The sequence below is a fragment of the Salvelinus namaycush genome, chromosome 18 (genome assembly GCF_016432855.1).
Source record: "Salvelinus namaycush isolate Seneca chromosome 18, SaNama_1.0, whole genome shotgun sequence".
In the NCBI taxonomy this organism is placed as follows: Eukaryota; Metazoa; Chordata; class Actinopteri; order Salmoniformes; family Salmonidae; genus Salvelinus; species Salvelinus namaycush.
This window is the reverse complement of record NC_052324.1, coordinates 29,415,214-29,427,278: the sequence shown is the minus strand read 5'-3', so window position 1 is coordinate 29,427,278 and position 12,065 is coordinate 29,415,214. Positions and strand designations below refer to the sequence as shown.

Genomic DNA, 12,065 nt, shown 5'->3' with positions numbered 1-12,065 from the left:
CAGGTGTCACTTATTTTCCCTGGTGTATTTATCCCTGTGTTTCCTGTCTCTTTGTGCCAGTTCGTCTTGTATGTTCAAGTCAACCAGCGTGTTTTTTCCCGTGCTCCTACATTTCTATTCTCTTTTACTAGTCCTCCCGGTTTTGACCTTTGTCTGTTTTTCTGGACTCCATTCCCTCCTGCCTGACCATTCTGTCTGCCCTGACCTCGAGCCTGCCTGCCATTCTGGAACTCTGAACTTGTTTTGACCTTTTGCCTGTCCACGACCATTCTCTTGCCTACCTCTTTTGGATTGTTAATAAGCATCTTGGACTCTAATCATCTGCATCTGGGTCTCGCCTTGTGCCATTATAATCTTGGCCAGGTCACAGTTGTAAATGGCCTACCTAAACTGGCCTACCTGGTTAACCTGTCTAGGACTGGGGTTCCGCTAGCGGAAATTCAATCAACAGAAATCTCATAATTCAATTTTCTCAAACATACAAGTATTAGACACCATTTTAACGATAAAATTCTCATTAATCCAACCACAGTGTCCGATTTCAAAAAAGCTTTTCGGCAAAGCAGAACATATCATTATGTTAGGTCAGCAACTAGTCACAGAAAGCATACAGCGATTTTCCAACCAAAGAGAGGTGTCACAAAAGCAGAAATATTGATAAAATGAATCACTAACCTTTGATATTCTTCATCAGATGACACTCCCGGGACAACATGTTACACAATACATGTATGTTTTGTCCGATCAAGTTCATATTTATATCCAAAAACCTCAGTTTACATTTGGCTTTGCCTCCAAAACATCCCACATCAAATCACAGAAATACTCATAATAAACATTGATAAAATATGTTATTCACAGATTTAAATAAAGGTGAAATAAAAAATGTAATATTTTTATTGTGTTACTTTAAATTTTTATTTTTTTACTTTAGTTTATTTAGTAAATATTTTCTAAACTAAATATTTGTTAAACTGCATTGTTGGTTAAGGGCTTGTCAGTAAGCATTTCACGGTAAGGTCTACACCTGTTGTATTCGGCGCATGGACAAATAACATTTGATTTAATAAATCCCCTCTAATGCTAACCTCCCCTGTTATTGTAATGGTAAGAGGTTAGCATGTCTTGGAGGTATACTAATCTCCCCTGTTATTGTAATGGTAAGAGGTTAGCATGTCTTGGAGGTATACTAACCTCCCCTGTTATTGTAATGGTGAGAGGTTAGCATGTCTTGGAGGTATACTAACCTCCCCTGTTATTGTAACGGTGAGAGGTTAGCATGTCTTGGAGGTATACTAACCTCCCCTGTTATTGTAACGGTGAGAGGTTAGCATGTCTTGGAGGTATACTAACCTCCCCTGTTATTGTAACGGTGAGAGGTTAGCATGTCTTGGAGGTATACTAACCTCCCCTGTTATTGCAACGGTGAGAGGTTAGCATGTCTTGGAGGTATACTAACCTCCCCTGTTATTGTAACTGTGAGAGGTTAGCATGTCTTGGAGGTATACTAACCTCCCCTGTTATTGTAATGGTGAGAGGTTAGCATGTCTTGGAGGTATACTAACCTCCCCTGTTATTGTAATGGTAAGAGGTTAGCATGTCTTGGAGGTATACAAACCTCCCCTGTTATTGTAATGGTGAGAGGTTAGCATGTCTTGGAGGTATACTAACCTCCCCTGTTATTGTAATGGTGAGAGGTTAGCATGTCTTGGAGGTATACTAACCTCCCCTGTTATTGTAACGGTGAGAGGTTAGCATGTCTTGGAGGTATACTAACCTCCCCTGTTTTTGTAAAGGTAAGAGGTTAGCATGTCTTGGAGGTATACTAACCTCCCCTGTTATTGTAACGGTAAGAGGTTAGCATGTCTTGGAGGTATACTAAGCTCCCCTGTTATTGTAACGGTAAGAGGTTAGCATGTCTTGGAGGTATACTAACCTCCCCTGTTATTGTAACGGTAAGAGGTTAGCATGTCTTGGAGGTATACTAACCTCCCCTGTTATTGTAACGGTAAGAGGTTAGCATGTCTTGGAGGTATACTAACCTCCCCTGTTATTGTAATGGTGAGAGGTTAGCATGTCTTGGAGGTATACTAACCTCCCCTGTTATTGTAATGGTAAGAGGTTAGCATGTCTTGGAGGTATACTAACCTCCCCTGTTATTGTAACGGTAAGAGGTTAGCATGTCTTGGAGGTATACTAACCTCCCCTGTTATTGTAACGGTAAGAGGTTAGCATGTCTTGGAGGTATACTAACCTCCCCTGTTATTGTAATGGTGAGAGGTTAGCATGTCTTGGAGGTATACTAACCTCCCCTGTTATTGTAATGGTAAGAGGTTAGCATGTCTTGGAGGTATACAAACCTCCCCTGTTATTGTAATGGTGAGAGGTTAGCATGTCTTGGAGGTATACTAACCTCCCCTGTTATTGTAATGGTGAGAGGTTAGCATGTCTTGGAGGTATACTAACCTCCCCTGTTATTGTAACGGTGAGAGGTTAGCATGTCTTGGAGGTATACTAACCTCCCCTGTTATTGTAATGGTAAGAGGTTAGCATGTCTTGGAGGTATACTAACCTCCCCTGTTTTTGTAAAGGTAAGAGGTTAGCATGTCTTGGAGGTATACTAACCTCCCCTGTTATTGTAACGGTAAGAGGTTAGCATGTCTTGGAGGTATACTAAGCTCCCCTGTTATTGTAACGGTAAGAGGTTAGCATGTCTTGGAGGTATACTAACCTCCCCTGTTATTGTAACGATGAGAGGTTTGGATGTCTTGGAGGTATGATATTTGTGCGTCATCATTATTAACAATTCATTCAGGATTATCCATAATATTGGGACTATCCACATTAATGTAGAAGTTTTTAGAAACATTCTATTCTTATTTACAATTAAAGTGACTCCAAAATGACACAATACATTATTTTCCTAAATAATCTGAAACACAAAATAAAATAATCTGAAACACAACCAAAACAAATAGCAAATTTAGAGTCACAAGCTTGATGTAATCATTGCGTTCTAGGAATATGGGACCAAATACTAAACTTTTGACTACTTTGAAACACATATAAGTGAATTTGTCCCAATTCTTTTGGTACCCTGAAATGAGGGGACGATGTACAAACAGTGCTGTAATTTCTAAATGGTTCACCCGATGTGGATGAAAATACCCTCTAATGAAAGACGACAGTCTGCACTTTAACCTCATTGTCATTGTATAATTTTAAATCCAAAGTGCTGGAATACAGAGCCAAAACAACAGAAAATATGTCACTCTCCCAAATACTTTTGGAGCTCACTGTATATAATGATGTGTATGTGAATTCCCACATACTCTCAAAATACTTGTAGACTTTAGTTTCATGTCATGAATATTACAGTACAATGGAGTCTACACCTACACTTTATACACCTTATCTGAAACCTCTCTGTCTTTCTGTTTCTCTGGTAGATCCGATGGGAGAAGAACATCACATTAGGAGAGCCCCCAGGATTCCTCCACTCTTGGTGGTGGTGAGTACAGTACTACGTCTTCCACTCCATTCCCTCACACTCTCATTTATCTTCATCCTCCTCTCTATTACAACGTGTTGTCAATGACTTGCTGTAAATGACAATGACCTATCAATCGACTTAGCTGGGCCTGTATTAAAAGAAATTCAGTTTTCCTTTTTAGATGTTAATGAGAGGGAAAGGTGGGATGCCTAGTCAGTCTGATTCAGAGAGGTTTCGGGGGGCTGCCTTGTTGGACAGGGGGACCTTGTCCATCCTACTCCTACTCTGAGATCCTCTGTGAATACGGGTCCTGGTAACATTCTGGAAAAATCAGGATGATAACATTAATAATGATAAAGATAATGTTATTTTTGTGTGTTTTTTGCACTTCTGTGTATATAACCTCCCCGCCCTCCCTGTGCTACAGTGTGTTCTGGGACCTGTACTGCGCGGCCCCGGAGAGGAGAGAGACATGTGAACATTCTAGTGAGGCCAAGGCCTTCCATGACTACGTGAGTCACCATCAACATTACCTCACCCCGTCCACAACCACAAGCACTGCTGCCCCACACTGGTGCCTACTGCTGCCCCACACTGGTGCCTACTCCTGCCCCACACTGGTGCCTACTGCTGCCCCACACTGGTGCCTACTGCTGCCCCACACTGGTGCCTACTGCTGCCCCACACTGGTGCCTACTCCTGCCCCACACTGGTGCCTACTCCTGCCCCACACTGGTGCCTACTCCTGCCCCACACTGGTGCCTACTGCTGCCCCACACTGGTGCCTACTGCTGCCCCACACTGGTGCCTACTGCTGCCCCACACTGGTGCCTACTGCTGCCCCACACTGGTGCCTACTGCTGCCCCACACTGGTGCCTACTCCTGCCCCACACTGGTGCTTACTGCTGCCCCACACTGGTGCCTACTGCTGCCCCACACTGGTGCCTACTGCTGCCCCACACTGGTGCCTACTGCTGCCCCACACTGGTGCCTACTCCTGCCCCACACTGGTGCTTACTGCTGCCCCACACTGGTGCCTACTACTGCCCCACACTGGTGCCTACTACTGCCCCACACAGGTGCCAACCAGTTCTGCCAGTGTTTTTAAATAGATATACACTGGATAGGAGTTGAGCGGCTGGATGTTGAAGATGAACATGATGGAAATATTGTGATGATATGTTCTGTGTTTACTATGTGATGTGATGTGTTCAGGTAAGTGCTGTCCAGTAACAGTAACAGGGAAAGTCATGTAAGCATATCCAGAGCCTGAGCTCTGTCTGAACACCTCCTTTGTCTCTCTCTCTCTCTCTCTCTCTCACTGGAGTCGGAGGGGTCTCCTGCTTTTTGATGTTGTTGTTCTCTCTCTGTAGCCAGCCTGACTCATCAGATTTTGTGTGGCGTGGCTTATTGAGACGCATTGTTGGGAGTGCACAGGTTGTAGCTTTCTGCTTACCCCAGCAGGGTTCTCTTCTGTCTGTCTCTGTCTCTGTCTCTCTCTCTCTCTCTCACACCCCCCACATACCCCCTCTCACTTTGGGTTTAGGAATTGCAGAGGGGGGAGAGAAAGGAGAGAGAATGGTAGTTGGAGGGAGGGAGGTGGGGGAACGGTGCACAAGGTGTGAGGTGGAGTGTGTAGAAGAGAGATGTGTGTGCTTGCATGCGTGTGCGTGTGTGTGTGAGGTGCAGTGCGGGTGAAGTCAGATGATGCTGCTGATGCTGGTGATGATGATGTGTGTGATGAATAGGCTCCTGGGGAATGAGGCAGCAGCGCTATGATGATGTCATCCTGGCTCTGGGGAAAGGAGCTGGAGGGCGGCCCAACCTCTGAGCCCTGAGACAGAGAGGGGCCGGGGTGGGTGGGTGAGGAATGGAAAGGGAGGGGGAGAGAGAACGAGGTGGGAGTCGGAGAGTGGGGGATGGAACTGGAAAGAGAGGGGGGGGAGAAGGAGTAGGAGAGAGGAGGATGGAAAGGGAGAGAGGGAGAGAGAGAACGAAAGAGGGAGATGGAGAGGTGGAGGCTGGACAGAGGCAGCGTGAATCAGAGGCACAGAGAAAGGAAGGAATGGAAGGAGTCTCACCTTGCTTAGTCCCTGTTCATCCTGCCTCTTTTAAATCGTACTGGTAACAACACCACTCACAGTCTAACTACTTAATAGAGAGCAACACAGTTACTGGCAACAATTCATGTTTAGAAAATTCCATATTTTCAGCTTCTTCTATTACTCTGTAAAATGCATCTTAATATGGTGGGCAAAATAAATGGCACAGAATGAACAGAATTCTTCCATGTTCTTCTCCTGGATGTAATCTGTGAGCTTTAATTAGCCAAGGTCACTTTCAATTAACTGTAGTAATGCTGTGGTGGTTGTAAGATCCAATCAGAACCAATCCACCACACAGATACTGTAGCTGCTTTACATAGCTCAATTAACAGAGATGAAGAGAACATTATGATTGGCCGTATTGAAAAAGTAGAATACCTTGATTTGATGGAGATCGTCTTTTGTTTCAATTGTGTGACTTGAGTCTAATGAAGATGTAATCAGACATATTGGTGATAATTATTTTCAGATGGCTAATTACTGTTCAGGAGTTTGCTCTGCTCATTCCATGGTTGCCTGTCGACTCATACTGAATGTAATTCCCCTGCTCTATCTATCAATACATACATTCAGTGTGAGACTACCATCGTAGGCCTTTCTGCTGACTTCAAAGTGAGGGTTGTTGTACAAAACAAGTCATCAGCGATTGGATCGTCTCTAACCAATCAGTATCAAAGCCAATTACTATTTCCAAAACACCGCTTTACCCACGTGTGTTCAGCCTCTTGCCCAACCCATCGTTTTCTGGAGCCAATCAGAACGGTTTGAATGTGTTTGCATTCGAGAAGTGGTCGGGGAGGAGATCAAATCCAGACACATCGTGGAGAAGAAACATTAGTGGGCGTGGCGTTTGGCCTGAGCGATGTGGATGGGTGTCTGGGTGTCTGTGTGTGTATATTTGCATGTGAGCTTGCGTGCATGTGCTTGTGTGTGTGGTTGCGTGCGCGTGTGTGGTTGTGTGCGTGCGCGTGTGATTGCGTGTGCGCGTTTATGTATAAACATTATGTGTCTGACTTGAGCCAGTATTCCAGGAACACCAGGGGAAAGTGAGGGATGAAAAGAGTGATGAATGAAGTGAAGAGTCCTGCTGTATTGATTTCCATCTTCAGCCAGGGAAACAGCGTTTACAGTTCTGCTAAGTGCTTTTTCAATTGCTTTCTCCATGCTAAATGAGCAAATTCCATTTGAGGAGGGAAGTGGAATCATCAAAACAAGCTATGTTTACATTATTTTCTCTTGCAAATTGACCAATTAGAAACTAAGTCACAGAATATTATTTTCTGTCTAAGACTTCGATCCATGCAGGTCAATGAGATTGTTCCTGACGCTGTTATGAGAGGTTGGAAGGTAGCAAAGAAGAGGGATGGCTCTCACTATCATGTGGTAACGTCTTCACAAGGCACTACTCATCTAGCTGATTTATATCCATTTCTTATCATGTTAATCCCCCTACCTTTTTGAGACAACGGTCTGTTCTTGTTCTGCCTTCTTGATATCACACTCTCTCATTTATTTGTGATCACATGGAGTTAAACACAAACACGAGCAAATTAATCAGGATGGAAAGAGTCATGCCAGCATGAAATTACTTGTAAGACCTATGAAAGCAACTCAAGCATGTTAACAAATCTAATATAAAAAAACAGACATTTAAACACTCTGGTTTCTTATTAAAGAATTCCACATTTTACAAAGGGTGTGTGTGTGTGTGTGTGTGTGTGTGTGTGTGTGTGTGTGTGTGTGTGTGTGTGTGTGTGTGTGTGTGTCTCTACGGTAGTGAGGATGTACACTGAGTGTACAAAACATTAGGAACACCTGCTCTTTCCATGACATAGACTGACCAGGTGAATCCAGGTGAAAGCTATGATCCCTTATTGATGTCACTTGTTAAATCCACTTCAATCAGTGTAGATGAAGGGGAGGAGACGGGTTAAATAAGGATTTTTGAGCCTTGAGACATGGATTGTGTATGTGTGCCATTCAGAGGGTGAATGGGGCAAGACAACAGATTTAAGTGCCTTTAAACAGGGTATGGTAGTAGGTGCCAGGCACCGGTTTGTGTCAAGAACTGCAACGCTGCTGGGTGTTTCACTCTCAACAGTTTCCCACAACTGTGGGAAGCATTGGAGTCAACCACTCCTTCGTTGCCCGGGCGGTGTGTTTGGGATCATTGTCATGCTGAAAGACCCAGCCACGTTTCATCTTCAATGCCCTTGCTGATGGAAGGAGGTTTTCACTCAAAATCTCACGATACATGGCCCCATTCATTCTTTCCTTTACACGGATCAGTCGTCCTGGTCCCTTTGCAGAAAAACAGCCCCAAAGCATGATGTTTCCACCACCATGCTTCACAGTAGGTATGGTGTTATTTGGATGCAACTCAGCATTCTTTGTCCTCCAAACACGACGAGGTGAGTTTTTACCAAAAAGTTATATTTTGGTTTCATCTGACCATATGACATTCTCCCAATCTTCTTCTGGATCATCCAAATACTCTCTAGCAAACTTCAGACGGGCCTGGACATGTACTGGCTTAAGCAGGGGGACACGTCTGGCACTGCAGGATTTGAGTCCCTGGCGGCGTAGTGTGTTACTGATGGTAGGCTTTGTTACTTTGGTCCCAGCTCTGCAGGTCATTCACTAGGTCCCCCCGTGTGGTTCTGGGATTTTTGCTCACCGTTCTTGTGATCATTTTGACCCCACGGGGTGAGATCTTGCGTGGAGCCCCAGATCGATGGAGATTATCAGTGGTCTTGTATGTCTTCCATTTCCTAATAATTGCTCCCACAGTTGATTTCTTCAAACCAAGCTGCTTACCTATTGCAGATTCAGTCTTCCCAGCCTGGTGCAGGTCTACAATTTGTTTCTGGTGTCCTTTGACAGCTCTTTGGTCTTGGCCATAGTGGAGTTTGGAGTGTGACTGTTTGAGGTTGTGGACAGGTGTCTTTTATACTGATAACAAGTTCAAACAGGTGCCATTAATACAGGTAACGAGTGGAGGACAGAGGAGCCTCTTAAAGAAGAAGTTACAGGTCTGTGAGAGCCAGAAATCTTGCTTGTTTGTAGGTGACTAAATACTTATTTTCCACCATAATTTGCAAATAAATTCATTAAAAATCCTACAATGTGATTTTCTGGATTTTTTTCCCTAATTTTGTCTGTCATAGTTGAAGTGTACCTATGATGAAAATTACAGGCCTCTCTCATCTTTTTAAGTGGGAGAACTTGCACAATTGGTGGCTGACTAAATACTTTTTTGCCCCACTATAGGACTCGTTTTACTGTGGATATAGATACATTTGTACCTGTTTCCTCCAGCATCTTCACAAGGTCCTTTGATGTTGTTCTGGGATTGATTTGCACTTTTCGCACCAAAGTACATTCATCTCTAGGAGACAGAATGCGTCTCCTTCCTGAGCGGTATGACAGCTGCATAGTCCCATGGTGTTTATACTTGCGTACTATTGTTTGTACAGATGAACGTGATACCTTCAGGCGTTTGGAAATTGCTCCCAAGGATGACCCAGACTTGTGGAGGTCTAAAACAAATTCTGAGGTCTTGGCTGATTTCTTTTGATTTTCCCATGATGTCAAGCAAAGAGGCACAGAGTTTGAAGGTAGGCCTTAAAATACATCCACAGGTACATCAATTAGCCTATCAGAAGCTTCTAAAGCCATGACATCATTTTCTGGAATTTTCCAAGCTGTTTAAAGGCACAGTCAAATGTATATAAAATGTATGTAAAATGTTGACCCACTGGAATTGTGATACAGTGAATTATAAGTGAAATAATCTGTCTGTGAACAATTGTTGGAAAAATGACTTGTGTCATGCACAAAGTAGATGTCCCAACCGACTTGCCAAAACTATAGTTTATAGAAATTTGTGGAGTAGTTGAAAAACTAGTTTTAATGACTCCAACCTAAGTGTATGTAAACTTCCGACTTCAACTGTACATACACACTCATTCACTCATGCTCAGACACGTACATACACACATGCATATTCAATCAACTCCATACCTCTATCCCCCTTTCTCTCTACTCACCCCCCCCCCCCCCCCCACACACACACAAACACAGACACAAACACAGACACACACACACACACACACACACATAGGCAGGTATGTTTTTTGGCCTCTGGCAGGGATCCAGGGACAGTAGGGTGTGGTAGCTGAACACAAGGGTTTGGTCTGCTCTGTTTAACTGAAAACACCATAGTCCTGATATGACCCTGTCCTCCACACACACACACACACACACACACACACACACACACACACACACACACACACACACACACACACACACACACACACACACACACACACACACACACACACACACACACTCACACAATGACTGTGGGCGTGCGTGCGCATGAGCATATGTTTGTGTGTGTGTGGTCCCCTTTGGCCCTAAAGCTGGCTGTTTACCTGCCTGTTAGTACAAGCCTACCAGAGTGCATTTCTGTGGCTTTGATGACCTCATCACCTCATTACATTCTCCCATCATGACATCACAGGGTACTTTCCAGGACACAATGTACTTAGAAAGAGCAAACATACGTATATATACTCACACCTTTCACATACACACTGCATACACACACACCACATACTGTGTATACGGTATACATACATCTAAAGATGTTCTGTTTGTAAACATTTAATTGTCTTCCATGATTGCCTGTCAGCATTGAAGAGAGTGATTTTTCATCTATTTTTCCGGTACAGGATAAATGTGTGCTTGTGTGTTAATGTTTTGTATATGTATATCACATAAACACATTATAGGGACAGACTTTCTTGGATCTCCTGGCTCAGAGTACGTTGGACCAGTGGGGGTGGAGGGGGTGGTGGAGTGTGGGGTCGGAGGGACCCCCAGTCTGTTTCCAGGGCAACAGAGCCCTTCTCCACTCCCATATTCTCCTGTTTTTAAACCAAACTGAGGAGCAGTGTGGGGGTGACTCATAGCAGCATCATCGCCATGGAGATGTGAAGAGAGAGGGAAAAGGGAGAGAAAGAGAGAGAAGAGGGAGCGATGGAGAGAGAGAGAAGTAGACAGAGGGAGTTTGCATGCGAGCAGATATGGAGCTGTTTTTACTAGTTTAGTAAAAATGTAAATGAGAATGTGATTGTCATGCTAACGTTGAGAGTAGTTCACAGACCATAGCAGAGATGTTACCTGAAGACCTGATTTGTTTACCACTGTCTACTACTTTATGAATTTCATATAATGTTAAACACTAACTTCTCCCTCCAGTAACTAATCAACTCTGCTCATGTATTGTTTTCTCTCGTTCTGCCTTTCACCCTCTCAACAGACAGACACTGTTAAGCTGCGTCTTCAGATAAACCACAACCTCTATCTCCCCTCCCCCTCACTCTCCCTCGTTCTCTCTCGCTCTCTCTCGCGCTCTCGCTCTCTCGCGCTCTCTTGCGCTCTCTCTTGCTCTCTCTCACACTCTCTCTCTCTCTCCCTCTCTTCCTTATAGTTTCCCTAATTTCTCCCTCTCTCACTCTCCCTCTTTTCCTAACACTTTATCTCCTCTCTCTCTTTCACTCCTCTCACTCTCTCTTCTCCCTTTCTCCCTCCTCTCTCCCTCTCCCTCTGTGGTCTGTTTCACTATCATGCCTGAAGTCTAGTAGTCTCCAGGAGTGTATTTTACGCTGCCATGTCATGCTGGGTCATGTCACATGTGTGTTTGGACATGTCGGGGAGGCGTGTGTGTTCAGAAGCTCAGGAGCGGGTTGGGGTGAGAGGGAGGGCAGGGTGAAAGACAGGGCAGAGGTGGACTGGGGTGAGAGGGAGGGCAGGGTGAAAGACAGGTCAGAGGTGGACTGGGGTGAGAGGGAGGGCAGGGTGAAAGACAGGGCAGAGGTGGACTGGGGTGAGAGGGAGGGCAGGGTGAAAGACAGGGCAGAGGTGGACTGGGGTGAGACGGAGGGCAGGGTGAAAGACGGCAGAGGTGGGCTGGGGTGAGAGGGAGGGCAGGGTGAAAGACAGGGCAGAGGTGGGCTGGGGTGAGACAGAGGGCAGGGTGAAAGACAGGGCAGAGGTGGGCTGGGGTGAGAGGGAGGGCAGGGTGAAAGACAGGGCAGAGCTGGGCTGGGGTGAGAGGGAGGGCAGGGTGAAAGACAGGGCAGAGGTGGGCTGGGGTGAGAGGGAGGGCAGGGTGAAAGACAGGGCAGAGGTGGGCTGGGGTGAGAAGGAGGGCAGGGTGGAGGACAAGGGAAGAGGTGGGCTGGGGTGAGAAGGAGGGCAGGGTGGAGGACAAGGGAAGAGGTGGGGTGAGGGCAGGGACAGAGGTATCCGGAAGGGGCGTCCCTGTTGGCATGGGGGGTGTCAGTGGCACGTTGTCTCTGTGGCCCAAAGTAAGCCCAGAGGTTGTGGTGGTGTCACACAGCCATATCTCACCCGTGTCCCAGTCCTAGTCCATATAGTGGGGCCATCTGACAGA

At 45.3% G+C, this 12,065-nt stretch overlaps 1 protein-coding gene across 1 annotated transcript in view; it reads left to right on the top strand.

Moving 5' to 3' along the window:
* The window catches only part of LOC120063338 (single-stranded DNA-binding protein 2), a 115,913-nt gene that overhangs the window by 49,270 nt on the left and 54,578 nt on the right, over window positions 1-12,065 (top strand). The window contains exons 3-4 of the mRNA XM_039013663.1: window positions 3,450-3,511; window positions 3,921-4,005. Of these exons, the coding sequence (XP_038869591.1) occupies window positions 3,450-3,511; window positions 3,921-4,005 (147 nt within the window). The remainder of the gene's footprint in view (window positions 1-3,449; window positions 3,512-3,920; window positions 4,006-12,065) is intronic.